The sequence below is a fragment of the Kockiozyma suomiensis genome (genome assembly GCF_038497685.1).
Source record: "Kockiozyma suomiensis strain NRRL Y-17356 unplaced genomic scaffold V2V93scaffold_6, whole genome shotgun sequence".
Lineage (NCBI taxonomy): Eukaryota > Fungi > Ascomycota > Lipomycetes > Lipomycetales > Lipomycetaceae > Kockiozyma > Kockiozyma suomiensis.
This window is the reverse complement of record NW_027117669.1, coordinates 223,777-249,688: the sequence shown is the minus strand read 5'-3', so window position 1 is coordinate 249,688 and position 25,912 is coordinate 223,777. Positions and strand designations below refer to the sequence as shown.

The 25,912-nt window shown below is 44.2% G+C and overlaps 11 protein-coding genes across 11 annotated transcripts; 6 read left to right on the top strand and 5 right to left on the bottom strand.

Moving 5' to 3' along the window:
- The first annotated feature begins 126 nt into the window (after window positions 1–126).
- V2V93DRAFT_368615 (uncharacterized protein) lies at window positions 127–1,936 on the top strand. Its single transcript, XM_066909829.1, has 5 exons — window positions 127–627; window positions 683–770; window positions 834–916; window positions 977–1,196; window positions 1,264–1,936. The coding sequence occupies exons 1-5, from the start codon at window positions 371–373 to the stop codon at window positions 1,759–1,761; spliced, it is 1,146 nt and encodes a 381-aa protein (XP_066766050.1). The 5' UTR covers window positions 127–370; the 3' UTR covers window positions 1,762–1,936.
- A 227-nt stretch (window positions 1,937–2,163) lies between these two features.
- On the top strand, window positions 2,164–3,676 carry V2V93DRAFT_404897 (glycosyl hydrolases family 18-domain-containing protein). The gene is made up of 2 exons (XM_066912647.1): window positions 2,164–2,858; window positions 2,914–3,676. The coding sequence occupies exons 1-2, from the start codon at window positions 2,279–2,281 to the stop codon at window positions 3,594–3,596; spliced, it is 1,263 nt and encodes a 420-aa protein (XP_066766049.1). The 5' UTR covers window positions 2,164–2,278; the 3' UTR covers window positions 3,597–3,676.
- On the bottom strand, window positions 3,578–5,208 carry V2V93DRAFT_345719 (Dihydroorotate dehydrogenase-domain-containing protein). The gene is made up of 2 exons (XM_066907888.1): window positions 4,748–5,208; window positions 3,578–4,681 (listed from the first exon to the last, which is right to left on the bottom strand). Exons 1-2 carry the CDS (start codon window positions 5,090–5,092, stop codon window positions 3,719–3,721), a joined length of 1,308 nt encoding a protein of 435 aa, XP_066766048.1. The 5' UTR covers window positions 5,093–5,208; the 3' UTR covers window positions 3,578–3,718.
- Window positions 5,209–5,344: 136 nt separating this feature from the next.
- On the bottom strand, window positions 5,345–7,572 carry V2V93DRAFT_368608 (mitochondrial inner membrane protein-domain-containing protein). The gene is made up of 2 exons (XM_066909828.1): window positions 7,338–7,572; window positions 5,345–7,218 (listed from the first exon to the last, which is right to left on the bottom strand). Exons 1-2 carry the CDS (start codon window positions 7,419–7,421, stop codon window positions 5,548–5,550), a joined length of 1,755 nt encoding a protein of 584 aa, XP_066766047.1. The 5' UTR covers window positions 7,422–7,572; the 3' UTR covers window positions 5,345–5,547.
- A 78-nt stretch (window positions 7,573–7,650) lies between these two features.
- V2V93DRAFT_218355 (uncharacterized protein) lies at window positions 7,651–14,136 on the bottom strand. Its single transcript, XM_066907037.1, has 5 exons — window positions 12,204–14,136; window positions 8,453–12,133; window positions 8,226–8,387; window positions 8,006–8,165; window positions 7,651–7,930 (listed from the first exon to the last, which is right to left on the bottom strand). Exons 1-5 carry the CDS (start codon window positions 13,843–13,845, stop codon window positions 7,915–7,917), a joined length of 5,661 nt encoding a protein of 1,886 aa, XP_066766046.1. The 5' UTR covers window positions 13,846–14,136; the 3' UTR covers window positions 7,651–7,914.
- Window positions 14,126–15,383, bottom strand: V2V93DRAFT_368602 (mitochondrial 54S ribosomal protein mL57). Its single transcript, XM_066909827.1, has 3 exons — window positions 14,950–15,383; window positions 14,665–14,879; window positions 14,126–14,607 (listed from the first exon to the last, which is right to left on the bottom strand). Exons 1-3 carry the CDS (start codon window positions 15,278–15,280, stop codon window positions 14,428–14,430), a joined length of 726 nt encoding a protein of 241 aa, XP_066766045.1. The 5' UTR covers window positions 15,281–15,383; the 3' UTR covers window positions 14,126–14,427.
- A 312-nt stretch (window positions 15,384–15,695) lies between these two features.
- On the top strand, window positions 15,696–18,284 carry V2V93DRAFT_368599 (terpenoid cyclases/protein prenyltransferase alpha-alpha toroid). The gene is made up of 4 exons (XM_066909826.1): window positions 15,696–15,932; window positions 15,998–16,461; window positions 16,513–17,761; window positions 17,819–18,284. Exons 1-4 carry the CDS (start codon window positions 15,744–15,746, stop codon window positions 18,104–18,106), a joined length of 2,190 nt encoding a protein of 729 aa, XP_066766044.1. The 5' UTR covers window positions 15,696–15,743; the 3' UTR covers window positions 18,107–18,284.
- A 35-nt stretch (window positions 18,285–18,319) lies between these two features.
- On the top strand, window positions 18,320–18,911 carry V2V93DRAFT_368598 (H/ACA ribonucleoprotein complex, subunit Nop10). Its single transcript, XM_066909825.1, has 2 exons — window positions 18,320–18,534; window positions 18,610–18,911. The coding sequence occupies exons 1-2, from the start codon at window positions 18,357–18,359 to the stop codon at window positions 18,624–18,626; spliced, it is 195 nt and encodes a 64-aa protein (XP_066766043.1). The 5' UTR covers window positions 18,320–18,356; the 3' UTR covers window positions 18,627–18,911.
- V2V93DRAFT_368596 (Nin one binding Zn-ribbon like-domain-containing protein) lies at window positions 18,797–20,589 on the bottom strand. Its single transcript, XM_066909824.1, has 3 exons — window positions 20,349–20,589; window positions 19,266–20,271; window positions 18,797–19,205 (listed from the first exon to the last, which is right to left on the bottom strand). The coding sequence occupies exons 1-3, from the start codon at window positions 20,548–20,550 to the stop codon at window positions 18,998–19,000; spliced, it is 1,416 nt and encodes a 471-aa protein (XP_066766042.1). The 5' UTR covers window positions 20,551–20,589; the 3' UTR covers window positions 18,797–18,997.
- A 169-nt stretch (window positions 20,590–20,758) lies between these two features.
- V2V93DRAFT_368594 (uncharacterized protein) lies at window positions 20,759–24,112 on the top strand. The gene is made up of 6 exons (XM_066909823.1): window positions 20,759–20,975; window positions 21,041–21,064; window positions 21,126–21,232; window positions 21,289–22,106; window positions 22,159–22,454; window positions 22,518–24,112. The coding sequence occupies exons 1-6, from the start codon at window positions 20,931–20,933 to the stop codon at window positions 23,919–23,921; spliced, it is 2,694 nt and encodes an 897-aa protein (XP_066766041.1). The 5' UTR covers window positions 20,759–20,930; the 3' UTR covers window positions 23,922–24,112.
- A 108-nt stretch (window positions 24,113–24,220) lies between these two features.
- Window positions 24,221–25,796, top strand: V2V93DRAFT_368589 (uncharacterized protein). The gene has a single exon (XM_066909822.1). It carries the CDS (start codon window positions 24,521–24,523, stop codon window positions 25,688–25,690), a length of 1,170 nt encoding a protein of 389 aa, XP_066766040.1. The 5' UTR covers window positions 24,221–24,520; the 3' UTR covers window positions 25,691–25,796.
- Window positions 25,797–25,912: the final 116 nt, after the last annotated feature.

Here is a 25,912-nt window from a genome sequence, read left to right as displayed (position 1 = left end):
AAAAAGCCGTGCAAAGAATCAAGATAAAATGATGAGCCGCACCATATTGGGAGACTAGCCACAGTAAAGCCACAATTATATAGGAAATAGTGCCACAGTAATTATACACCAAAACTAATCACACTTCCGCAAGTAAGTAGCGGTAAAGAGACGAGATTTATGTTGCTGCGCATGTAGGAGGTAGTTATCTAAGATCTTAGTTGAGTGCCGCTGCAATCTAAACTTACAGATCACCATTCTGATTTAGTGCTCGCTTTAGCAAAGTCCAATTGCAACAATTATAATCAATCAAGTTAGCTTGCAATCGCTAGGATAACTACTTTCAGTAACCCTTCTCGCATCAACGAAGACTTGTCAAGACGCTCTGCAGATGGCGACCCAAATTGCCGCCCAAATAGTCGCGGAGGAAGCAGATCTTCTCATGCTTCCGCCCGCAGTCTCGCCAGAAAATTACCGGGACCCTCAGGAACTGCGCAGAAATATCTCAGACTATTTGCATAACATCCCTGCAAAGCAGCGCATACTTGGTATTTCGGCATTGGTGTTTTTAGGAGTCGCGACGTTGCTCTTGTTGATTTTTCATAATGCGATATTTGGTTGGATACAGCCATTTTGTGAGAGCTGGAGGTATGTGCTTCCACTAAATCTTGCTGCATTGTAGTACTAATTTATTCGCATATAGCAACCTTAGAGGTGGCACAATCCTAATGTTCCTATTAATCACCGTGACGAGCTTTCCGCCTATTGTTGGATATACGTCAGCCGTTACAGTATGATGACACTATTATTGCTACATATATTTTGTTTCTTGGACGCTAAATTATTCTTGTCAGATTGCGGGACTAGTATATGGATTATGGCAAGGTTGGATTGTATCTTCCATCTCGACCGTCATTGCCTCTTACGCATGCTTCGTGTAAGTCTACCCTCCATTTAAATCCGATTTCTGGGTTTGCGTTAATAATGTTTTTTCTAGCGCCTCGAGAGCATTTTTCGCTGATTTTGCATACCAGTTAGCTCAAGGGAATCGAAAGTTTGAGGCTCTTACTATGACACTAGACAGCGACGGTTTGAAATTATTGTGGATGATTCGAATGTCGCCGCTTCCATTCTCTTTTAGTAATGCTGCATTGTCGACTATTCACACTATTTCACCAAAGAACTTTGCTATTGCCACAGCTCTGTCCACGCCAAAGGTTTGTCTCTTTGGTTTTGTCTACACAATTTTTTATTGATCGAATGCATAATAATCTGTATGATTAGCTACTTATTCCAGTATTTATCGGCTCTCGACTGCGCAATCTCAGCGATGATAAACTAGACTGGACAACCAAATTTGTCAATATAATCTCTATAATCGTGAGTGGCTTCATTGCTGCGTCAACAGGCTGGATAATATATCAAAAAACAATGGAGCGCGCGAGAATTATTCAAGCACAAATGGATCACGAGCGAGAATTACGCGACGAGCCTTTACGATTCAATCAGCGCAGCCAGCACCCGCATCGGCATCAGAAAACGGGTTCACAGTCCAGTGGTGATTTTGAGAGGAATTTTGATGTAGAGAGATTTGCGGGACAGCAGAACAGATATACCGATAGCGCTGAAGATTCGGACAGTTCTGAGGATGACGCTCAGCGCGGATCGTCTAGTAGTCACCCGGATGATGATGATCAGATATTGTTGGATATTGGTAACAATGCGAGTGACAGTGAAAATGATGCCGAAAATGGCGAGGCTCGGCAGAATAGTATCTTATAGATTGTTGGTAAGTCTTTTGGGTTTCGTCATGTATCGTTATGGGATATTACTTGGGCTGTAAAAAATTTACGGGTGAGATGATTAGATATTGGCTGTGAATAGTCTTTTGTTTTCTGTGGATACTGTTTTTTGAATTAATGTATGTATTTGTGGAATTTTGACTATTTTATACCAAGACGTGTAGGAAAAGCACATCCTCTGTAGCCGACCGTGTGCTAACTTTAAGATACTGCCAGGCATGTGAGCTTTCGGTAAATACTAGCATATAATTAATTATTTCGCCTTTGAGTGAAATAAATATGGTCGAAAATGAGGCTCGAACAGCCGCGAGCTATTTCCCTGATAAACACAAATTAAAAACTAAAAATTCAGGGGTTGGATGGCCCAACTTCGCGTGCATTGGCCTCGAGCTTGGCTGCAACTTCCTAGAAACTCCTCATCGTCCGCCGCTTGTGGCTCATATATAAATCACCAATATTCCCCCCTTTTCAACAATGTTCCCTCTTATTCCTCTTCAATGTACTTTCCCCTTATATCGCATTCTCGACAGGCCAAGCGACGAGTTTCGGTAATCGCAGATTCGGACAGCGATAGTATCTCGGGACTCTCTACCCCCACCGCATCTATAGATGCCGCATCACTTTCTCTACAGACGCCGAGAACTCCGCAGCCTCTATCATCTGACCCACCTCAAATTCCAGAGGTTGTCGCCTTGAATTTCACGGGATATACGAATGCTGTGTTTTACCCCGACTGGGCGTGCAATCTCACGCCTCCGCAACAAGCAATTCCTTTCGAGAATGTCACGCATATCTATTACACGTTTATCGGGCTCAATGAGGACGGATCAGTATTTCTTACCGAGCCTGATACAAATGGAAATACCGGCTCTTCACTTCTTACCACAAAATCTTGCGTGCGGCAATTGAAAGAAGGCCGCAACAAGCGCAATTCAAACGCAAAGTTGCTTATGAGCGTCGGTGGAGGAATTGGAAGCACGAATTTTTCATCCGTAGTTTCGCATTCTGAATCGCGCGAACGATTGGTATTGAATTTGAAGAATATTATAGACGAATATTCTTTTGATGGGCTCGATGGTATGATTGATTTCTCTAAACTAAATTCGAGTACTATGCTGACTCGAGCTTGCAGTTGATTGGGAATCTCCGTCGACCGACACCCAGGGGTACTACTTTTTGCGACTAATGAGGGAACTGCGAGAATCATTCAAGACGGGAGAATACTTACTGACCGCAACGTACACCGGCGCAAGCTGGGCTCTTGAAACCGTCGACATCAGCAGCACAGTAAGTGTAGTCGACCAATTCAATCTCATGACGTACGACTTTTATGGTCCATGGAACGCGACATCTGGATATCATTCCCGTTTATTTTCAACGGTGGCAGATTCCGATAGCGCATCCAATACAATGACGATATGCTTAAATAATCCAGACGTCGACTCTCGCAAACTAGTCATGGGGATACCGCTTTACGCTCAAGGATTTCCCAACGTCACAGGTCCTGATCAAGAATGGTCAAAATCTGAGATGCCCGAGTCCGGTATCCAAGTAAATTACAACGATCTAGGTCTCCACCCATTCGACAATGCGATTAGGTACAACGAATCCCAAGTCGGCGCCAGCTACCACAATTGGACAGAAAATATTTGGTATAGCTTTGATAATTATGACTCGGTGCTTCGAAAGACCAAGCATGTCAAATCACATTCATTGGGTGGAATGTTTTATTGGCAGGCGGCAGGCGATATGGCGGCGGCAACTGGGGGTTCACTTATTAGTCTCTCGGCTTCATCTCTTGGAATCAGTGGCTGAGATTATCTAGATTTTCATGTTTGCTTCTGAAAAAAGGACAAACCACAATTTCAAAAATGCAAAATTCCTTCTAAAAATTACAATCCATACACAAAATGAACAAACAAGAAACAATTTTAAATCTACTTAAAATCCGCATTAATGATATCCATCCACTTTTTGCCGGCAAGTTCAGTCTTAATCTCCTCTCTCAACCGCGCAGGCATTCCAGGCCCATCATACGCAAACCCAGTCAACACTTGCACAAACGTAGCTCCCGCTTTGGCAAAGTCGACCGCATCTTTTCCGGAGCTGATTCCACCACATCCAATAATCGTAAACGATGGTCCAATATTTTTCCGCAATGCGCGTAGAGTTCGCAATGATACCTCTTTAACGGGCGGTCCTGAGAGTCCACCAATCTCACTTCTGAGTGACGGAGGTGATTTTAGAGTCGTCGGGCGCGAAATTGTCGTATTCGACACAATAACACCGTCAATTCCAGAGTTCTTGACAACCTCGGCAATTGCAATGACTTCAGTCTCAGTCAAGTCGGGTGCAATTTTAACACACACAGGAGGCTTGTGCGGGGTAGATAATTCGTCACGAGCCTTGATTACCGAACTCAAGAGACCACTCAGTTTCTCTTCGTGTTGCATATTGCGAAGACCAGGGGTGTTCGGACTCGAGACATTAATGATCAGCACGTCAGCGTAATTTCCAAGTGTTCTTACTCCTTCGACGTAATCTTCGACTTCGTCACCAGTCTTGTTCTTTCCCAAATTTACACCCAGTAGTTTTCCCTCTCGAAAGGCATGGTTGATTGGAGCGCCTTTGTACTTTGTCAAAAATCGATGAAGACGAAGACGCAATCTAATCAACACTTTAAGATGGCCATCCGAGTTGAAGCCGTATCTGTTGATTGCTGCCTCATCCTTTGGAAGACGGAAAAATCGTGGCTTGGGATTTCCTTCTTGTGGTTTAGGCGTGATCGATCCAACTTCAACGTAAGAGAATCCGATGTCAAAAAGCGGATCAATGGCTTCACCATTCTTATCATATCCAGCAGCAAGTCCAATGGGACTTGAAAGAGTCTTTCCAAAAATCTATTTACGATTCCATGTTAGCCAGCAAAAAAAAAGGAAAAAGCTTCTTATTTCTTTATGTCTAACCTTCACTTCTAAATCAGGATCCTCAGCATCTTTTGATCTATCAACAGGACTTATCCCCGCCTTCATAAGATCAATTGCAAGCCGATGCGCTGTCTCCGCATCCATAGTCCAGCGTATAGTAGGCACCACAATATATCTCAAAAACGCTGACCTAGCATCAGTTGCATAATACACTCCTGCTCCTATTCCAACCAGTAGCGCTGTATTTATGAAAAAATTACGCACAGGTGTAGGCGTTTTTCGGCTCGTGAAGAGTGTTCGCTGCTGTAGTTGTTGCTTAGCCGGGAACGACGAGCATAATCTCGGTCGTCGAGACACAAATCTCAAAGAATTGCGGGCACTCATTCTTTCTTTTTTTTTAGGATCCCCTTTTTTTCTAATATAATAATTGGTTGTCACGCCAACTATTTTGTAGGAGATAGTGTTGTAGTGCGGCCTAGCGCTTGACCTTTCAATTACAATCAATACCACACTCGGAGTAGAGCTACTCACTCGGTTTTAACGGAGCCTCTGATTCGCAGGTAAACACCTAACCCTAGAACATCGCTGAGTTAACATGATTTTACATGGTTTTAGATTTCTACATTTTCTTGTTATGGCATAATGAAGGTAATTGATTCAATTTGATTTGTAATATATAGAATTTCAAGTGACAACACAAAATCTGCAGCAATTTTGACAAGGACAACTATTAAGAATAAACTTGCTTCACCAGTTTTATATGTTGTCGTTAATTCTGATAACTTCAAGACAACTTTATTGCAAATTGAATTTCCGTTATTCTGCTCCTTCTCTCTTTCTTAAACTCTATACTGCCAAATCTTTCCTTCCTCGCTCAACACCTGTGCCAAAAACTCAACCTCGCTCCGTTTCCGACCCTCAGTAAGCCAGTTATCCGCCAACTTCTTTCTCCATCCGTCCAAAGAATTCACCTCGCGAACAGCCTGCTCGACTTCGCCTTCCATCAATGCCGTCTCTGCACGAGCAAGAATAGACTCGACGTCGCCTCCGACAGGTTTTCCTTCCTTCTTCCACAGAAGCTTAGACAGCAGCCACGAACCAGCAAAGCCAGCCACACCGGCGTCCTCGGGAACTAAACTGACTTTGCGAATCTCAGGCGCAATAAGTCTAAAACTTGCTGCAAGTTGCTGAGGAGACTGTACTCCCTGGTAAGCAGAGCGAGGGAAGGCTTCAATGACGCTCGCCACTAGCGGATCATCTCCGGCGGCCACCTTGATGCGCGCCAACAGAGGCGCCAAAGGTACTGGATATGGCGTAGCTAAGGCGTTGGACAGTGCTCCGAGAGCAAGTTGAAGATCGGCCGTCTTCTCAGATAAATCGAGGAGTTTATCGACTTCTTTCGACAACTCGACAACTTCGTCAAACGCCTTCTTGACCTCACCCAATTTGGCAAGTCTGCCTGATCGCTCGTTTTCCACTTTGTCGTAAACTTGCAAGGCAAACTCTTTGTCTTTCAGAGCATCTGTAGACAGAACTTCGTTCTTAACCTTAGTGTCAAATAATGATCCTATCTTCTTCAACTCATTGGTCAGCCTCTGCTTGTAGGTAACCACCAAGCGCTGACGCTCGGCAAAAAATCCCTGCTTCCACTGTTCATCAAGTGCCGCGAGCTGCTTCTTAGTCTCCTCGGCATCAGCAGCAACCTGGTTAGTCAAAAGCTGAATCTGCAACTCGGAAGCGCTTTTCAAATCAGCCTCGTACTTCGCCTTGACGGATACGAATTTATCAGAAACCTGTCCCAGACTGGCAGCAATGCTGCCCAGCTCTTCAGGTCCAGCAGCGCCAGTCTTTGAGAGCACGACAAACAAGTTGTTGATTGAAGTTACAACTCCTTCCAATGATGGATCAATCTTGCCATCGAATACAAACTTGGGAAGCTTGGGCAAGACGGGCTCTTTGACCACCAGAGGCTCCCGCTTATTCTCCGCGGCGGGGACAGCGGCAGCTACAGCTTCCTTCTTGGGAGCAGGAGTCTTGGCCGAAACGTGCGGTCCCGAACTAGGTCCTTTGTAATCATCGCCAATCACCTTCCATGTAGCACCTCCACGGTGAATCGTCACTCGCGGTGAATCATCGCTAGTAGGCTTACGTCCAGCGTTCGGAAAGCGGCGCTGAAACTCGCGCTCTTCCAACATCATCACAACCTCTTCTCCCAGAGGAACATACTCGGTGAAAAAATCATGGAAATTATCATTGACGGTCGAATACCAAACTCCAGTACCATATAACGAGGTAACCAGAATGGTGAGAATGATAAGGGACCGGAGACGATGCGTCTTTTTGGGAGGAGGCGGAGGAGGACTAGCTGGCTCCTCAACAATAGGAGGCTCGGAACTGGAAAGCGACGGAGTCGACGGAGTCGCTGGAGTAGGTGTCTCGATGACTGGTGTTACCGTCGGTTTGGGGGGAACCGAGGAAGGAGGTATATTTTGAACATTAAACCGAGCAATCTAGAACAAGCAATCGATGCTCAAATTTAGCAAACCTGCACAATCAAACCTCAAGCTTCAATCTTATCAAATCAAATCATTTGATAGAATTCACAATAGACAAGAATTGAGATGCATACCGTTGTCGAGAGCAATCTGGCAGACTGCGCAATCCGAATTTGCCCACTGGCAGAAGCACTGCGAGCAGCTATGATCCGCAACATCACAATGGGTCTAAACAGCAAATATTAGAGAAACCAAATGCGAAAAAGAGAACCAAAAATGAATTTAAATGTAATATCAACGGAAGTCTTCTTTTTGTTTCTTCTCTTGGTTACAAGCACTGTTCTTTGCCTGAGTACGATTAAAGACCCCCAGTTCCCGTGATGCTACTTTCTCGCGGGTTGGCGGAGGAGAGCCAATGAAAATCTAGATATAAACCTAACCCAGTTGCAAATTGATCTATGAAGAACGGAAACAGGACTTTTTTTAAAATGATAACTATTATATCGTACATTTATATCATAAGGAAGAAATATTATATAAAAGTTTATTGAAGAGTGAGCGGCAATTTGTCGATGTATACTTTTAGCTTAAATTGAACGCATGTAGTACAGCAGCGTCAATTCATCCTTCTGCTCAGTTTATGTATATGCCTAATCCATTAGCTTTACATCTATCTCAAATATCATACACCTGTTCCAGTAAATACATAATTTAGTGATGCCAAAAACTAAAAGGAAAAAAAAATGTTAGTAAGTCTTTTGCCTTAACAACAAATCAAAACAAGCAAATGACATAAGCGTACTCAGGAACCATCAGCACATATCTTTCCATGGCTTCTCTAAACCGATTCTTGTACTGTCTAGGTGTCACAACAGTAGGAATCTTTCCGCCTCCTCCGACGAGTCCTCGCTCCTTCACCCAACTTTCTAGTTTCTTGTCCCACGTGAATGTTCGTAGACAATCTTGGATGGATCAGTTAGTTTATGATTGGAACCCACCTTGCAAAAGAATAAAATACACACCAATAATCCCCACGACTAGTTGCTTCCTATCATGATCAATAGCAATGACAAGTGAGTAGTCCATAACATTCATCTTTGCCAGAAACAAGGTATCATTCCAAAGAGATGCGCGCAAAATGTTTTTTGCATATTCTCTCACAAACAACGGCGACTCAAAAATATCTTATAGAAAATTAGTTAGTACATTACCTTACGGCAGTCACGGATCAATCTCAGAAAACTCATACACTCAACCATATTCTCATCCAGCAATACTTCGTTCGCCTTCCCCGTTTGCTCGACATGTCGATTCCTCATCGATCCTTTCAAATCGAAAATTCGAGATAGCTTGCGATCATAAAACAAATTCTCCATCACGAGAATGTCCATCTTCATCGACTTGTTGGTGATTGGATTTCGCACCTGCACTTGATAAAACCCCATGATTTTCGCAATCACCGATGGTAAATCGTGAAAAAAGACTTGCGACATGTACTGAAAATATGAAGGCGCAAATTTAACAAACGCATCTAGCTCTGACGGTGAAAGCTGCTTTACAACAAGACGATCATCTAGAGTCTTTAAAAATGCCGAGCCAGATTTTCCACCAGTAGAATCCCACTTTACACAGCGTGACAGTGACTGAATATAGCTCTCTTCACAGTCACACAGAGTTCTGAATGCGTCAAAAAGCTCCGCATAGAAGATTTTGCACGAAAGCTTAGCGGAGCCCTCTTGAAATTGGTATTTCAAATGTGTACCCGTCTCTTTCAGTAACCACTTCTTAAGCTCCTCGCGCGTCTTGCGATGTGGGCCATGGGCTGACGTCGGCGTAGTGTGTGCTCCGTCAGTCTTTGGCCTCTGTCGCGTGTAATACTCTTTGTTTGGCTGAGATGGATACATAGGTTTCACTTCATCGTCCGAGGAGCTTGAGTCATAAGCTTGACTATCGGCTTTTCTAATCTGATGAAGTTTCTCTGTGTAGTCAGGAGACGATAAACAAAACGCTATCAATGACGATGGCTCATCTTCACGAACGATGACATCCGAGTCCATGAAAATATGCTCAGATGGCTGTAACGGATAATCAAGTGGTTTCCAGCCACTCGCAGATCTATCTGCCCAGAAATTCGAAAGCATAGTCATGATTGAGAGTCGTTCAGGAACGGGAGGTAGGTCCTGCTGAAACGTCGAGGCTGGGAAGGCTGATGACTGACCTTGCTGTAATGTCTGCGAGGGATGGGAAGTCTCTTCTTTATTAGTAGACTCAGCCGTATCATCATCCTTATGTGATTCAGAAGGCTGAGTATCATCGCCACTCTTCCGTGAGATACTCAGCGAAGTTGGAGGAACCGAGTCTGTAGGAAAAGCAGATCGGAAATAAGCTGACGGAGGGGGAGACATTATTCCAGGAGATATTACCGCTGAAACTTGACTTTCGACAGTAGCTGAACGCTCGGATGGACTTGACTCGTCAGTCGGCGCAGGATTCAAAGCGTGCACGCCAGGCTTCGGCTTATCTTTAACCGAAGACACGATGTCCAATTTACTTCGGTCCTGATGCGCACGCCTTCGTCGAGCTTTTCCTTTACGGCCAATTGTTCCAGAATCCGAAAATAGTTCGTAATCAGAATTAGCACCTTCATCTGATAAAGAGTCATCTTCGTACTCTTCGTCGTCTTCTCCTTCAACAACGGCATCCTCGATCGTATTGTAAACCTCAACAATAGGCTTAGACGACCCAACAGCACGTAGTCGACCTTCAGCCAGCTTCTTCCTTTCCCGCGCTCGCTCTTTCTCAAACTCTCGCGAAAGCTGATCAAAATGCCGCGCCAATGAAATTACTTTGCTCTGCCCCACCGAAGAGCTAGATCCGATACCAGCTACCGAAGTTGGAGGTCCATGCACATCACTGCCGCCGCGACTCAATTGTAACTGTCGAGCAAGCTCACGAGTAGTACCTTGAGTAAAACGGTGCTTAAATTGAGGAGCGGGTGGTAGCATAATTCTATCAGGTGCATATTTTCGACGCGGGATGCTCGAACGAGAAGCAGACGCATTAGGTTGTGTTACCAGACTACCCGAGTTATCTGATACTGCAGAAGAATTTGCAACTAAGTCGCTCTCACCTGACGAGGCTACCACTGGAGACACCATAGTCAAGCTGACAGATGGTATGCTGGGGATATCCGACGAGCCAGGTGGTGTATCAGCGACCCTTTCTGTCCCATCTGATTTATCTGACACGTCTATCCTTATGCGTTGAAGTTTTCCTGCACCAGCTTCGCTCTCTGGATTGTTTATCTCATCCTCACTATCCTTTGCAGTCGCTTTTGAAAGTTCAGATAAAGCAAATTTCTTTGCAATAGGGTCAGCTTTAGCGGCAGCCGAGAATCCAGGTGAAGGAAATCCCATCGGGGACGCATAATCTGAAGACACGGTAGTTGCCTGACTAGGTCTCGCCATGTCCTCTGTCACATCACCAACCATGGTGGTCGAGGTACTCGGGGTATTATCACGCAGAGGTGACAATGCCAATGACGGCTCAGACAGAACAGGCATCAGTTCCACTGCTGCATTTAAGTCCTGATTTTCGTTAGCTTCCGCCGGAACTTCATCAGCCGCTAAAGAGGCGGTCGAAGTGTCTTTCTCCAGAAACATTTTCTTGAGTTGCATAGCAGTAAGGCGCGCGATATCCTTCTCAGAAGGAAAAAAACTCCGGTCAAAGTCCGCAAAATCAATATCCCACTGCACAACTCTTTCTTGCAAGGACCTAATCACTGCGTTCAAAGGAAGATATTCACGATAAGACGATTCTTGATAAATAGCTTGAAGCTTACTAATCAGATCATTACACTCGCTACTTGCTTGTTCTCGCATCATTTGAATTCTGGCCTTGCATTCTTCAGTACGGTCGCTAATTGAAAACTCATCAACCCGAACAGACTCAAGCCTCGCCTTCACCGAGTCAAAAAACTTGGTGATCCTTTCCTCAATTGAGACATATTCATCCGCGCGTAGACGTACATCAATCTGAGGTTTCCAAAGAAGTCTGGTCCGTGGAAAGGAGATATCAAGTAAATCTATAGGCTTGTACTCAAATCGTACCACTAAACCATGGAACGCAAACAAACGAACGTGATCTTTGTGAATGTCATGCGGGCATACCTCTGCTCGTAGAGATAAAGGAGCTGACCAGAATGACAATTCTAAATATTTTCCAAAAGAGTATTTCCAAGTATTGTCAGACATCGGCAAAGCCGGTAGTTTGGCCCCACAAATAGTGCAATCTGACCACATCAGTATAGTATTCTCCATACCTGGAATACGACATGCCATCTTCTCAACACTAACATTAACACGTCCGTTTCCATGTACATAGGACCGGTAGTGCTGAGCCAAGGTATACGAGCATCCATCTGAGCACTGCTGATCGACGTTGTCACAAATACCCTCTATGAACTGGCCGAGAGTACAGTCGCCATCTCGATAATACTCAATTGACACCAACTCTGGCCCCGTGCAGGGTGCTGTAGTGATTTTGCACACCAAAGAATAAAGGATTGTAATATGCTGATAAGCAAAAGGCGTAAAGAGATATTGCACCGTCTGAGCAAGATAAGTTTCCCACTGCCTCTTTTGTATCACAGACACATATTCCAATTTATCATGCTCTAGCTGCAGAACTGCTCGCTTGACCTCGGCCATAACCCTATCTCCCTCTCCAGGAAGGTGCAGAAGAGTTTCCGGTCTAATGAAATCAAATACCGCTGCCGTAGCGTCAGGCTTCGGTACAAGAGCTGCGGAAGTTGTAGGATCGGCTTGCTCAGCATGTTTCGATGTGTTAGTACCCAATTCATTATCTGAATCGATAGGCTTCTCGAGTTCAAAATCATTACTCATTGATTCAATGTCTTGATCGCCGCTTTCTTCGGAGATAGAATCTGTTTTATAATCAGATCAGAAGGATTCATACTGCTTTAAAAATGTATCACCTACCTGTGATTTTCTCGGGATCTCGTGCCATCATTTCCATGCTTCCATCTTCCTTCGCGCTCTTTGTAGCTTCTTCAAACTCTCGATGAAATTCTGCTGTAGTCTTAGCAAGAACCTGAAGCCTGCGCTCAACCTGTCTAGCTTTCCACAGCAGATAGGGCTGAGGAATTTGCACAAATGGGGAAGTCGACACGATTCGCTGACCATGAAGTTTGACTAAAGCATCGTAGTAGCCCGACTCGCTGCTACCATCAGTATCGTCTTCGTCTTCGTCTTTTTCAGTTTTGGTAGCCACCCCACCGTAACTTGAAGCAAAAGACGGCAGATTCTTGGTATTTGCTGGATTGTGGAATATTGAAGCAGCAGGCGCAGGCATAAACACAAATTCGTCGCGCATAAGACATGTTTCCAACTTCAGGTTATAAACGACATATATCATAAACGCCACGATAACTTTTATCTGACGTAGAGTCTCCATATTTCCTCCGCGAAGGACAATGGTGCATCCCAACTGCGGCGGACATCCGGAGACAAATATAAAAGTCTTCTTCAGAGATTTGTCTAACACGTACGTCTTTATATCAAAGTTTTCGCAGTGGCCAACACGAGGGTACACTGAAAAGCTGCCCATTTCCAGATCCTTCATCAAAACGTCCGCCGAGGGGATAATATCTGCCTGCGTAGAACGCGCGACTGCCCGTAGTACTTTTGGATTGACATTGTATGCGACTGCGACGCCCTGATGTTCAAGCAGGCTTAACGCGTAGCCTGAAATATTATGTTCTGTGAGCACAACATTGGGATGCCGCGCAATAACTGCTTTGACGAGCTTTTGTAAATGATCTTTTTCCTGCTGCAGCACCGGTTCCAAAGACATAAAGCTCAGTGGGGCTACCTTACTGCCTCCATCTGCATCACCACTAATTTTTGCATCGCCATGATCGCCGTTTGCAGAACTGCTCGTAGTAGAAGATCCATGGCTATTTGACGCAGGTGGCTCGCGGTTTCTAAAGTCGACTGGAAATCCCAATAACATAATTCTTGCTGAAGAAATTTCTCGCGACATTGATTTCAAGGCTATGTTTTTGGTAAAAACAACGCCTGACAAGTACGAGGTATCGTCTGGTGTCGCTCCGGCAATCCGTTTAATCTTAACATAATTCCGCACATCAATATCATCGCCCTGCCGAACATCAGGATCAAGATCATCAGTTGCCTGAAGTAGTATCGGTAACAAAGCATTTTCCCATTTTGTTGCCAAATCCTGGGAAGAAAAATCCAATTCTTCTAGCAGCTGTCGCAAAAGCCGTCGAACATGGCTCAGTGATGCTGCATTGAGTTCTACGGTGGGAGCGCGTGGACCTCGCATAGAAGATGACCTATTCATTCCCTGACTTCTTCCTTGACGGACTGATACAGAACTCGGCTTGAGTTGGTGCTGGCTTCGTTTGGCTGCCGCATCCTGTACTGTAATCAAAGCCGAAGTGTTAATATTCGATTTTGGAGAAGCGACTACTTGGCTTGCAGACACGGAACGAGATAGGTGTACAGCTTGACTTCGTCGGGTGGGCCGGTCAAAAAAATGACGAACTGCTGCTGGTTTGTCTTTTATGTTCGGAACGAATGACGAGGTTGTAGAAGCCATGTTTTGATCTGGAAGTGCTGGCCGATCAAACCTGGTAGGAACGCACAGCAGCACGCAGCCAGTTCTATTCACGCAATCACACGCCTGGAAGGTAGCTTTGAGACTCTCTTAATTATTCGGGCGAAAAGAGAAGCCGATTGAGTATTGGAATGCAAGGGCCGTTGCCGCTGATCTAGAAAAAAGTGTTGATAGTTTCCTATCGTTAAAGAACGCGTGCGGGTTTGGTTGGGAGTTTCGAGCTGCGACTTATCTCCAGGTTGAAAATTTGAACCTTGAAGCCATATAGACACAAAGCAGCAGCATTTAATTATAAAACAATATTAAATTGGACACATCCATAAATTCGCTATCGCTCCTGTATATATAATATGCTAGCTAAAATATTCAATGACATTTAACAAAGCAACAGCTGCTTGCAAAAAGAATAAAATTGGTATATCGTTGCGCACGGTCATCATGCGAAACCCTGCTCCAACTATCTTGGCGTATGTACACGGCATGTATTAAATAACTTTTATCTATGTTACAATCCTGATATACCGTCAGGAATCATCTTTTAGAAAATTCAACTTCATGAATAAGCTAAGCAGAAGTCGATTCTTTTGAACTAGTCTTGACAATCCCGTAGGGTCCACCCATGACCACTTTTTTGACAAACTGCTCCGCCATTGCTCCTCCGTGACACATTGCTACAGCACCTACCGCTGCGTAGATGGTCTGCGCTCCAACCTCAAATAACCCAGACTTCCGTGGATCCTCATCCTTATAACCAGTTAGCTACAACCATTTTTGACATTACTCAAGACATTCAAAACATACCAAACCATTAACAGATTTTCTCGCTGGTGACCACCTTATAGTTGGTAATAGCCCGGCAGCTTCTGCAACTTTAAAAGGGGCCTGTCGACTATGTAATAGACCTCCTGCAGTAGGCGCAATTAGTGCGTCTACATCTTTGCCTGCAACTGAAGTAGGTCCATCAGAACTGTATGCCGACACTAAGCAAGCTACTTGTAAACAAAACAACCGCCGACCTAGATATTAACAAAAAAGGCTAATTAGATACATACTTCACAATTGATTCCACATATAGCGATCACATACCATAAAATGCCAGTCGCTCGTTGTAAGGTAGCAGGCCATGTCGGAAACTTTTATGTGTGAAGACTTGCAGCAACAAATCCTTTGGTAAGACAAACGAATTGGAATGCTCGCCTGTCAATCGAGCCCACGCGGCCTCCACCTGTTGTTCTGTTTTCTGTTGAAGTTGTGAAATTTCTGGTCTGACAGGCTTGATCAAAACCCGATCTTCTTCAACTAGTCCATCTAAATAGACAATCGTTCGCTTGTTTGCCGCCGGTAGCCCCAGCGACGTCCGAAACAGGGAACTGCTTGTGCGCCGTAACGGTCGCAGAACAGACCGGAAAATGTTCATAATATTTGATTTCCGGATACGTGAACGTAGCCTGCCTCGTGTGAAACAAGTGTCAAGTTGCTTGATGGCTCGCGAAAATTAGTGTCGCGCGATCCGAAAAAATCTTGGCTGGAGTGAAGGCTGTGTGCTCCCAACATTGTCGCATTTACGCAGCATTTATGTACGTATTCGTACTCGGCGTACTCGGCGCCAGGCTTATGAGTGTGCGCTACTTGCTTCATCAACTTAGTTTGTAATGGCAAAAGCGATAAGCAGGAATATTAGTTAATGGAAAGTAAAATGCAGCCTATCTATTAAATCTTGTAGATATAAATTAATGATATAGCTAAGAGAGTGCGCTCTGCACGTGCTAAATCTAAACAGGCGAGTACGATATAAACGCAGTAGAACGCCATTTCTCTATACACGTCGCGTAGCCTCGTCGTCCCTAAAATCACCTCTCGGTAGCAAATTCAAACGGGCAATGTCACGACCATCTAAAATATCTCCGCTTTTGTCGGAGAGGCTTGGTCTTCCTCGTACAGACAAAGAGCGATGGAGACTGAATACTGATACTGTGGGAAGGCTGCAGTGGATTTACCTTCGCGACAAAGAAACTGCTGAACGACGACCTCAAAGCACTCATGAGAAGTATCTTCTGGGTCTTGAAACTGTGTGTAGCAAAATTGAAAGTCGCTTTGCATGCATAATTTTCTAACGTGAACGCACTGTGTACAGGGTCTTCCAGAGCTACCTGCAGCAGAGACGGCTTCCGACGCCGCTCTAAATGGTCTACGATTTTTTAAAGAATTGCAATTGGATGAAGGATTTTGGGCATGCAGATATGGGGGGCCCATGTTTCTTTTGGTTGGCATTGTCGCAGTTCATTACTTTACTAAAACTCCATTTCCCGAGGAATGGCGAATCGAGGTTGTCAGATATTTGACAAACACAGCCCATCCTGTCGACGGCGGTTGGGGTCTGCACTCAGAGGACAAAAGTACTGCCTTTGGAACTTCATGCAATTACGTTGTTCTTCGTTTACTCGGCATGGAGCCAGATCATCCTGTAGCTGCTCTAGCGAGACGCACTCTGCACAAGATGGGCGGTGCGATCGGAGCACCTCAGTGGGGCAAGTCTTGGCTGTCTCTTCTCAATCTATATGAATATGAAGGAATAAATCCGATTCCTCCTGATGTCTGGTAAATTTACTCTCCTCATTTGATAACGCTCAAGTACTAATTGACTTTTAGGGCTCTTCCAGATTGGCTTCCTATACATCCTAGCAAGTGGTGGATTCATTGTCGACAAGTCTATCTGCCTATGGGATACATGTACTCCGAGCAGCTCAAAGCTCCTCTGGATCCCTTACTGGAATCAATTAGAGCCGAAATTTACACACAACCTTATGAAAGTATCGATTTCTCCAAGCATCGCAATACTGTATCTCCAATTGACGTTTACTACCCACATACCACAATCCTGAATATCATGAACTCGGTGATTGTTTTGGCTCAGAATTATTTGAGACCGAATTGGCTGAAACGCAAAGCTCGAGAAGTCGTAGTCAATCTTATTCGAAAAGAGAACAAAGATAGCAATTATTTGAGCGTCGGTCCAGTTAGTTTTGTCATGAATGCCTTGGTGATGTATGTCGAAGATGGCCCCGATTCAGAGTCATGGAAACGACATCTCGATAGAATGGGTGATTTTATGGTGATTAGTGATGACGGTATGCTTATGACTGGCACGAATGGTGTGCAGGTTTGGGACACCAGTTTTACTTTGCAGACGATGTGCATGATTGGTGCTGCTGAGATGCCAGAGTTTCATGAGACGGTCAAAAAAGGACTATCCTTCCTTGAGAACTCTCAATTCACGGAGAACTGCACTCCGGGATCTTATCGTGATCCGAGACTTGGCTGTTGGCCCTTCTCAACAAAAGACCAGGGATATACAGTTAGCGATTGCACTTCAGAAGCTATGAAAACAGTGCTGATGGTTCAGAAATTGCCATACATCGACGTGGTGATTCCTGATGAGAAGATTAATCCGGCTGTGGATGTATTACTTTCTCTCCAAAATCGTGGTGCCTTCTCACCTGGCAGTTTTGCGTCCTATGAAAAGATTCGCGGGCCACCTATTCTTGAACTGATCAACCCCGCAGAAGTATTTGGAAATATTATGGTTGAGTATCCTTACGTTGAGTGCTCGGACTCCGTCGTTATAGGACTCTCCTATTTTAGAGACCATTCTACGTACCGTCACGCTGAAGTCGTCAAAGCAATTGAAGACGCTGTAAATTTCATTAAATCAGCTCAAGATGATAATGGTGGATGGTATGGGTCTTGGGGAATTTGTTATACTTATGCTGGCATGTTCGCAATTGAGGCTCTGTCATACCAGGGCGAGGTGTTTGAAAATAGTGAGTCCATTCGAAAGGGATGCTATTTCCTTGCCAAACGACAAGAGGAAGATGGTGGATGGGGTGAAAGTTATCGGGTAAGATAAAGTAACCCATTTATTTTATTTGACATTTATTCTGATTTATTACTATAGTCTTGTGAGACTGTTACATATGTTTCTCACGCACAAACTCAAGTTGTGAATACTGCTTGGGCCTGCCTGGCTCTAATGATGGGTGATTTCCCAGAAGTCGATGTCATCACTCGAGGAATTAAATTTATTATGAATCGACAAAAAGCAAATGGCGAGTGGCTGCAAGAAGGTATTGAAGGAGTTTTCAATCGCAGCTGCATGATAGAGTATCCAAACTACAAGTTTTATTTCCCAATTAAGGCACTTGGGATGTACGCAAAAAAGTATGGAAACCCCAAACTTCTTTGAGATGTAGTTACTAAGGTGTCACTTTTCTCTATTTATTAAGTGTAAATTTTCAATCAAAGCCAATTCAACTTGCTGGTTTAATAAATACATGAATATATAACAGGATTGAGGAAGGGTGCAGCTTATGTAAAAGGTTAAGGGTCTTGTACACCTTCTCCCAACCCAAACCTCCATTGGGAAAAATTATTTTCGATGCACTTGTCAAATTGTTAGATCAAATAGCATCACATACACGAAGACATCATCAGCCATGCATCTTATGTACACCACTGGCCCTGACGGCAAGCGTCAATACACTTTGAAAAAGACTACTGCAACTGGTTTAATTACCAAGTCTGCTCACCCTGCTCGGTTCTCGCCGGATGACAAATACTCTCGGCAGCGCGTTACCCTCAAGAAGAGATTTGGTCTTTTGTTGACTCAACAAGGTATGGATATATATAACTATTGTGTTCATTTAAGTTGAAGAGGAAAGTGTTCTGACTTTTTTTTTTACTGCGCAGCCGAAATCAAGTACTAGACCAGCCATCAAGTGCGAATGATTCGAAGACATGTACGATAGCAGCGACACGAAAATATAAAACATACAGAAAAAAGCAAATAAGCATAATGTTACTAAGAGGATACTCAAGTTTAAAACATTGTAACTGAGATGAGTTGGAAGGTTATTGGACTTTGTTTACCAATTTAGCAGAAAATAAGAAAAGTTTTATATAATACATATATCTAAGAAACATACTACTGTTCCGGATTTTTATCTGTATATTAGAAGATGTAAAGCCCAAAAATGCAAATTAAGACAGGAATTTTTTTGTGCCATTAGCTAACACCACGCAGATATGAGCCGTGAATGATATTTTTATTGTGCGTATGCTTTTACAAGCACCGCATTCACTTCCTCCTTCTCTCATTGACATAACGACCCTTTCCAACTTTGACCCCCGACTTCGTAGTATTATCACGCTTGTAAGATCCACTAGCAAACGGGGACCCTAATGTGTCGCTAGCACCGCCAATCCACTCATCTAGTACCTTCTGGTTATGTCGTTTCTGCCACGCATCATTTTTGACTGCTTTAAGATATTCTTTTTGATCCTCTCTGTATTACGTCTGTCAGTATCAAACCTTTTTCCAATAAATGTGAGAACTGAGTTCTTACCTTAGTAATATTTCTTCCGCTCCTTCGCCGCCTGTTTTCCGATTATGTTTGCTTTGTGGGTTTGGAAGGCTGTATTTATTACCACGATGAGACCACTGGAAATTCTTTTTCAGATGAATTTGCACTTTGCCTGTATCAGCAGAAGTTGTGACTGTGCAGCGAAGCAAAGTAGCTCCACCACAGCGCGGGCAGAATTGTCGCGGTTTAGCACCCATTGGCGGCGCAGTCAGGAAAAAGCAAGCATGACATCTCAACATCCAACTTCGAATCTTGCGAATCTGAAATCCGGATCGAGGATTGATGACATTCAATCCGATCTGAAGAGCAACGTTTTGCATGGCAAAATCACCTGATGCCATTCCGACGCTGAGGACAGGTTGTTCTTCGGCAGGTACATTAGGTTCAAGAGTGCCGTCAAGAACTTGCTGATGATGAAGAGTCTCCGGAGTTATCCAGCCTTCACCATCGTCATCCTCATCACTAGTATGACTATTCTCTCCTTCATCGGCATCCACCGCGTCTTCCGGTCCAATATCCGTATCAACTTCCTCTGATAGAAGAGGATATGGGTCCGCAAGTGCAGCGGGTACTTCTTCCAATACAGGTTCAGGCACGGGAGCAAAAGTCCTTGGACCAGCGAATTCCTTTTGTGGGCGGTAATTAGTGCGCGTCTTCTTTTTTGATCTGGTCTTCCGTGCAACCGTGCTCCATTCGTCATTGTTAGCATCTTCCCGCTTAGACTCTAAGGTGCTGTTTTCTCGTATTTCCTTGCTAACTGATAAATCAGCTAGAGAAGCGCTAGCCTGATCAACTGACACTGCTATGGATGTATCTGAGTTGCTTTCAGGTTCAGATTTATGGTCTGAAGTTTTTGTGGTCGACGCTAAACGCTGTCGCCAATTATCCCCGTTCTTCTCACTTTCAATTTCATACGTAAGAGCCAGAATCTGCAAATCTGTCGAACTTAGGACTGCGTAATCTCCTGTCTTTTTAGCAAATTCAGATACTACAAGTATTTCAACGTTAGTATACACTATGAATAACCACTAAACCCAAGCAAAAAAAAACTTGGAGAAAACATACCAATTTGAACATATTTCGCAGCTGGTTGCCGTACTGATAATCGATCACTCCAAAGAAGCAAGTTCTGTCGTGCCCGTTCATCGCGAATTTCATTGTATACAGAAGGAGTGGTGAGAAAGTCATTAGCAAGACTAGCAAATGCAGAATACCCATTAGCAATCAGCGGACCTGCGTCCAATATTAATGTATTCACTTTCGACATGACCCTGTTTTATAAATTAAGCGGTATGGTAAAGACTACTGTTTTCGAAGCTGAGAATTTAATTTTGAGCCATTGGGAGTTGCAAAAAAAAATTACGAGTGCGGCTCAATGGTCTTACTAATATTAGTAAATTTTATTATATAATAAGATGAGCGGATATACATCGCCGGAACTCCGGTCTCTCTAAGAGAAGTTCCAATCAGATAAAAGTAAGTTGTCAGCACTTTCTCGCACTTTAAAATCGATATCAATATCCTGCGCTTCCGGGACCCCGGAATTCCGATCTGGATTCTTATTCCGGGTTGAATAAATTTCAATACACTTTTATATTAGGGTTTCACCTGCTCAGATTGAATTTCAAACTCATACATCTCAAAGTCATGGCAAAGTCGGATGCTGAAGAGGAATCCGAGTCTGGACGCGCTGTATGTGCCTTTTTTGTATCTTCCCCTCGGGACAAATATCGCTAACTCTGCTTCTATAATCGCAGTGCGATTCCTGTCGCCTCAAAAAGGTATGAAGCTATTGTGTGCAAAATAAGAGCAGAGATCAGTAAATTAACGTCGTTCCTCAAGATAAAATGCGACAAAGCTGATCCTTGTGCGGCATGTGTACTGAGAGCAATTACATGTGCTCGAACCATGCCCGACGCCAGAAAGCGCAAGCGATCCTCTGCAACAGAGTATGTGATGGAAATATCAGAGTATTTCAATATCTTGCTAATAACTGCGCGTGCAGCAACGAGAATGATTTGAAAGTTAGACTCGACAAAATGCAACAGCAACTCGACTTAATGGCTCAATTCATCACATCCAGCTGTGAAGCAAAAAATAAGCCGCCGACTAGCTTGTGCAAGTCGGAAAGCCCTCAAGTTGAAGAATCGCCACTTGCGCGAGCGAATAATTCTTCGGCATCGTATACTGGGTCATCAATTATTTCGGCAGCTCCTCAAGGAAACAGACTCGCATCGGCAGCAGATGCTACCGCTAGCTTGAAAGCGTACGCGGCGTCCACAGACGTAGAGCCATCAATTCTATCAAAAAGTGGAACTAGTAGTGAACCCCCGCTTGATTCGGCTGCGAATAATATTAAATTTATGGACTCCGTCATGTCGAACATTAAAGATCAATTTCAATATCTGGGAAAATCTTCTCTGTTATCGATGTCGATCGAAGCTCAACTGGTTACATCATCACTGCACGATAGCAGAGACGACAAGTATCTGGAGATCAACAAAAATGCAGACAACGACTGTCTCGCGGCTAGCAATTTTGATAGCGAGAATGGAGCCGATTCGAAGTCAAAAGAACCAGAAGTCGGTTCAAATTTGCAGATTGCGGAATCTGATCTGAATGATGGAGGAGAGAATGGAGATTTGGAGCGCGCACCCAACGAATTGGGTGACGGGTCTTGCAGAGGGCTGCAGGCACTGTTTTCAGCTTCGCTGGAGTACGTCGGCGCGGGTTTTTTGCATACTGACTGGATCGAGCAACTCGATGTAGCCGATCATGAACCTTGCCTTCCAAGTAAAGAAATGGGACTAGCTTTGATAGACTGTGAGTTTGTGATACTTCTGTATGTAGATGGAAGCGACTAACCAGTGAGTAGATTATATGGAGTTTGTACAGCCGTTACATCAAGTTTGCTCATTTGCATTCACGCGAATGATCAAAAATGAGATATATGATCCTGTTGCAGCTAAACAGCCATGTCGACTGCAAAAAGTTGTCTGTGCTAGTTTTATGATGTCTGCAGCTCTTTGCTCGAGGCAGACGGAGCATAAGTCTTTTACAGATGATTCCGAGCTCAACAGAATGCTCTTTAAGAATATGTGGGCAGTTCTCAAAGATTCGTCTGTGTTTATTACTGCCACATTTTTGAATGTGCAGACTTTGCTTTTCGTTGTAAGTGTTGTCGTGTTACTAATCGCACTTAGTGAATTATGTGCTGATTCAAAGATTTACTAGAGTATTGCGGCTGTCTTTACAATTCAGCCCGGCCTGTGCTGGATGCTCACTTCGCACACCTCGCGAATGGCGCAGACATTGGGACTTCACCGACAATCGGCATTTTACTTTGAACGAGGCTTATCAAATGCGGAAGTTACCGAGCGGCAGTCAATTTACTGGATGATCTATGTTTTAGAGAAAATTCTGTCAATTACTTTTGGTCGGACATCAAGTTTACCGCGGTATGACTGCGATGTTGACAAGTGTATGTTCCCACTCGAGCTGGATTTTGTGCCTACAGCGATGACTCCTGATGGATTAGAAACTGTTGCCCAGCGACGAAGATGGTTTGGATTATGGAAGACTCGGGTGGTGTTGAGTATTGCAGAAGTATTTGATTTGATTTATGTTCGATTGTACTCGGCGCAAGCATTGAAGCAAAGTAGCAAAGAGAAGCGACAGGCTGTACGCGAGCTTGATGTAATGCTTCGGCGGACATGGGTTGATGTGCAGCAGTGGATTGCGGAGTCTCGGTACACCGCTGATTCTGCTATGAAAACAATGATTAGAGAAGCTAAGTTTATGTTTCATGTATGCATGACGATGATTCATCGAGTTAGTAAAGCGATACCAGACGATGAGGATGACCTTGAGGCGGACAAGATCATTACTCCGAGCGGGCCACGACGAAGTCAAGATGTCGGACTTGAGGCTGCTCGTCGAGCATTGCAGCTTGTGCATGAGTTGACCAGGCCGACCGAGAATGCTGCGGTTGATATGACTGCGTGCTGGTGCTTGATTTTCCAACCCTTTGCTCCATTTTTTGAAGTATTTTTGTCTGTTGTTCGGACTCGTTCGCGCGACGACTTGAAGCTTTTGAGACAGACAACGGCGATATTTAAAGGGCTTAACTATAATTCTGACAGTGTGATCAAGCTTCATAGAGTAGCCGAGCTTTTTACAAGGACTGCGACGTTAATTGTGTTAAAAGACATGACTACGAGAGAGCAATTTCTAGATACGCTCGAACGCAAAGTCGACAAGATTGACAAGCTGCAGAACAAAACTTCCTCGAATGAACAGCGGAATTTTAATGAAGAAACTATTTCAGAACAGCAGAATCCGACGCCGACAGCTTCCGAGACTTCGTGCCTGCCAACACCGTTCACTGACCAAGTAGCATTTGACGGTGCATCTAATGCAGGTAATGCCGCGGCTTTGACGGATGCTGGACCTGATCGTCTAGCGAATCAAGAGCTTGAGGCACTGTTTCTAGGAGGAAATCTTCCTGATAGTGCGTTTAATCTTGATTGGTCCACATTTGATTGGTCTACGGACCCAGCGACAGAATTGCAGTTATCGAATTCTGGTCAGAATGTATGTAGTACATATATTGGCGGGAACATAAGTGGGTTTCCGTAATTTTCTGTTGAACGCGCAAATACGAGAAGCACCTGTCATAATCTAATTGTTGTGTATAATCAATAATTTTGTATCATTGCCATCATCATGAGGTATAGTACGGGAGATATTAGTAATCTAGTTTATAATTTTGACATATTGACGCGCTCGCTTGCTTACTCAAGCTTTAATGGAAAAAAATGGTACCAAACCCATATAAAGTGACATTAACATGTAAGAATAATAAAAACAAGTTTCACAAGGATTGAGTTTTAAGGCCAAGCGAGAGCCCCTTAGACTTACTCTTATTTCACAACATTACTCTTTTTTCTCTCTTGTGTATTCTCTTTTTTGCGTCTTGGGTTGGATCTCTTTATTGTTTTGATATTTCTGGTTGCATTTTTTTTACAAGTTCTTTGGTTATCACCGGCGCATTCATACTCAAAAAAAAAAAAAATCAAATTGCATATATTTCATAATCAGCATATTTGATCAGCATTCTTCTATACTATTTCTCACCTAACAACGGGTTTATATTGTTACTTACCTGTCGGCATCAGCAATCGCTTTCTCCTGTCTGTCAACTTATCCAGATTTTTCTCATTGTTGCTCGTTGATAAATGCCATTGAATCCGAATCCAAACGCCAGGCCGTTCTCGCCTCGCCACCGACCGCCACCGATTAAAGTACAACAGCAGAAGCAGCAACAAATACCTGCTCAAGACCAATCTGGAGGTGTGTCATTTGCTCCGTCACCACAATATAAGAACTCGAGCAGGAAAAATGAACGGTTTTACGATGGCCAACAGCAGCAGCAGAGAATGCCGCGCACTCCGTTCCCGCCTGGTGTGAAGGGCAGTAGAAGCTCTACGCCTAATCGTGTCAACTCATCGTATCCAAGGCACTCTCAACAGTCTCAGCAAGTAACACAGCAAGGGTATGCTGTGATGTATAATAATGCGGAGGAAGGTACGCCACCTTTGTATACGGATGATAAAGCGGGCGATGTGGTGGACGCTCAGGCCTATGCAGGCTTACTGGCAAAACAGCAGGAGATGCTGGCGTCAAGCATGTATGCGGCACAGCAGCAGCAGCAAAAGTTACAGGCTGCAATGATGCAGAACGTCGCTGCACAGCAGCAGCAGCAGCAGCAGCAATACTACGGTGGATATGGGCAGTACTATCAGCAGTCTCCGCAACAACAGCTGCAGTATGTGCAGGATCAGGATGGAAATTATTGGTATGTTCCGACGCAGACGCCGGATTTGGTGCAGTATAGTCAATATAGCTCTGCAAGTGCCTCACCAGCGAGAATAAACTCGCCGTTACCTGTCTATGGCGTCGATACAATCACAGGCGGTAAGCAGAAGAAAGGCCATCGTAGGACGGCAAGCGCGTCGACCGATAAACGATCGCCTAGTCCCGCGACACCGTATAATCCTGCATTTGACGAGTACAAGGTCGCGGTAGGCACCCGGACCTCAACAGCAAACGGGAATGGTAGTGGAGCGAACGGGGCGAATGGAGCAGAGATGCTTCCCAGTCGGCAGCCTATGCTTCCGATTACGCTGGAGGAGCTGAAGAAGTCTGTGCATGGTGAGCTGAACTTCTGGTCGGTTGGAGTGTCGCGACTGGACGTGAATGAAGAAGGACGATGTGAGCGAGGAAAGGCAGTCGTTGAAGTTGCCAAGGTTGATTATGCGGCCATGAAGGCGGCGTGGGGACTGGAGGAAGAGAATAGCAAAAGCACTGGGCTCGAGAAGGGTATTGAGGATTTGACGACGAGTTAGAAAGGACTACGTATACGGAACGACGACGAGTAGTAATATATATTTATTTGTGTTTATTGTCAGACATAGACTGTATTATATAAATGATTTTAAAGCGTCACTACTATACCATGGCTAAAATATTTGTCTTTTGTGTGGATGATCTACCCCAATTGGAAATCCTACTTTTTTTTTTTAGTAATTGTCTTACATCAAGAAAAGGGTCTTGTTCGTCCAGAATCG

What these genes read in the sequence shown, in the direction of transcription:
- V2V93DRAFT_368615 (XM_066909829.1), top strand. Translation starts at nt 371, where the DNA reads ATGGCGACCCAAATTGCCGCCCAAATAGTCGCGGAGGAAGCAGATCTT. An exon ending in CCATTTTGTGAGAGCTGGAG is followed by an intron (nt 628 to 682) that starts GTATGTGCTTCC and finishes ATTCGCATATAG; the next exon opens with CAACCTTAGAGGTGGCACAA. An exon ending in GATATACGTCAGCCGTTACA is followed by an intron (nt 771 to 833) that starts GTATGATGACAC and finishes TATTCTTGTCAG; the next exon opens with ATTGCGGGACTAGTATATGG.
- V2V93DRAFT_404897 (XM_066912647.1), top strand. Translation starts at nt 2,279, where the DNA reads ATGTACTTTCCCCTTATATCGCATTCTCGACAGGCCAAGCGACGAGTT. An exon ending in TTCTTTTGATGGGCTCGATG is followed by an intron (nt 2,859 to 2,913) that starts GTATGATTGATT and finishes TCGAGCTTGCAG; the next exon opens with TTGATTGGGAATCTCCGTCG.
- V2V93DRAFT_345719 (XM_066907888.1), bottom strand. Translation starts at nt 5,092, where the DNA reads ATGAGTGCCCGCAATTCTTTGAGATTTGTGTCTCGACGACCGAGATTA. An exon ending in ATCCTGATTTAGAAGTGAAG is followed by an intron (nt 4,682 to 4,747) that starts GTTAGACATAAA and finishes AATCGTAAATAG; the next exon opens with ATTTTTGGAAAGACTCTTTC.
- V2V93DRAFT_368608 (XM_066909828.1), bottom strand. Translation starts at nt 7,421, where the DNA reads ATGTTGCGGATCATAGCTGCTCGCAGTGCTTCTGCCAGTGGGCAAATT. An exon ending in CCAGATTGCTCTCGACAACG is followed by an intron (nt 7,219 to 7,337) that starts GTATGCATCTCA and finishes TGCTTGTTCTAG; the next exon opens with ATTGCTCGGTTTAATGTTCA.
- V2V93DRAFT_218355 (XM_066907037.1), bottom strand. Translation starts at nt 13,845, where the DNA reads ATGGCTTCTACAACCTCGTCATTCGTTCCGAACATAAAAGACAAACCA. An exon ending in AGATCCCGAGAAAATCACAG is followed by an intron (nt 12,134 to 12,203) that starts GTAGGTGATACA and finishes CTATCTCCGAAG; the next exon opens with AAAGCGGCGATCAAGACATT. An exon ending in GGATGAGAATATGGTTGAGT is followed by an intron (nt 8,388 to 8,452) that starts GTATGAGTTTTC and finishes ATTTTCTATAAG; the next exon opens with ATATTTTTGAGTCGCCGTTG.
- V2V93DRAFT_368602 (XM_066909827.1), bottom strand. Translation starts at nt 15,280, where the DNA reads ATGAACATTTTCCGGTCTGTTCTGCGACCGTTACGGCGCACAAGCAGT. An exon ending in CGAGCGACTGGCATTTTATG is followed by an intron (nt 14,880 to 14,949) that starts GTATGTGATCGC and finishes GTTAATATCTAG; the next exon opens with GTCGGCGGTTGTTTTGTTTA. An exon ending in GAAAATCTGTTAATGGTTTG is followed by an intron (nt 14,608 to 14,664) that starts GTATGTTTTGAA and finishes ACTGGTTATAAG; the next exon opens with GATGAGGATCCACGGAAGTC.
- V2V93DRAFT_368599 (XM_066909826.1), top strand. Translation starts at nt 15,744, where the DNA reads ATGTCACGACCATCTAAAATATCTCCGCTTTTGTCGGAGAGGCTTGGT. An exon ending in ATCTTCTGGGTCTTGAAACT is followed by an intron (nt 15,933 to 15,997) that starts GTGTGTAGCAAA and finishes CACTGTGTACAG; the next exon opens with GGTCTTCCAGAGCTACCTGC. An exon ending in CCGATTCCTCCTGATGTCTG is followed by an intron (nt 16,462 to 16,512) that starts GTAAATTTACTC and finishes ATTGACTTTTAG; the next exon opens with GGCTCTTCCAGATTGGCTTC.
- V2V93DRAFT_368598 (XM_066909825.1), top strand. Translation starts at nt 18,357, where the DNA reads ATGCATCTTATGTACACCACTGGCCCTGACGGCAAGCGTCAATACACT.
- V2V93DRAFT_368596 (XM_066909824.1), bottom strand. Translation starts at nt 20,550, where the DNA reads ATGTCGAAAGTGAATACATTAATATTGGACGCAGGTCCGCTGATTGCT. An exon ending in TGCGAAATATGTTCAAATTG is followed by an intron (nt 20,272 to 20,348) that starts GTATGTTTTCTC and finishes AAATACTTGTAG; the next exon opens with TATCTGAATTTGCTAAAAAG. An exon ending in GCGGAAGAAATATTACTAAG is followed by an intron (nt 19,206 to 19,265) that starts GTAAGAACTCAG and finishes GACGTAATACAG; the next exon opens with AGAGGATCAAAAAGAATATC.
- V2V93DRAFT_368594 (XM_066909823.1), top strand. Translation starts at nt 20,931, where the DNA reads ATGGCAAAGTCGGATGCTGAAGAGGAATCCGAGTCTGGACGCGCT. An exon ending in AAGCGATCCTCTGCAACAGA is followed by an intron (nt 21,233 to 21,288) that starts GTATGTGATGGA and finishes CTGCGCGTGCAG; the next exon opens with CAACGAGAATGATTTGAAAG. An exon ending in GGGACTAGCTTTGATAGACT is followed by an intron (nt 22,107 to 22,158) that starts GTGAGTTTGTGA and finishes ACCAGTGAGTAG; the next exon opens with ATTATATGGAGTTTGTACAG.
- V2V93DRAFT_368589 (XM_066909822.1), top strand. Translation starts at nt 24,521, where the DNA reads ATGCCATTGAATCCGAATCCAAACGCCAGGCCGTTCTCGCCTCGCCAC.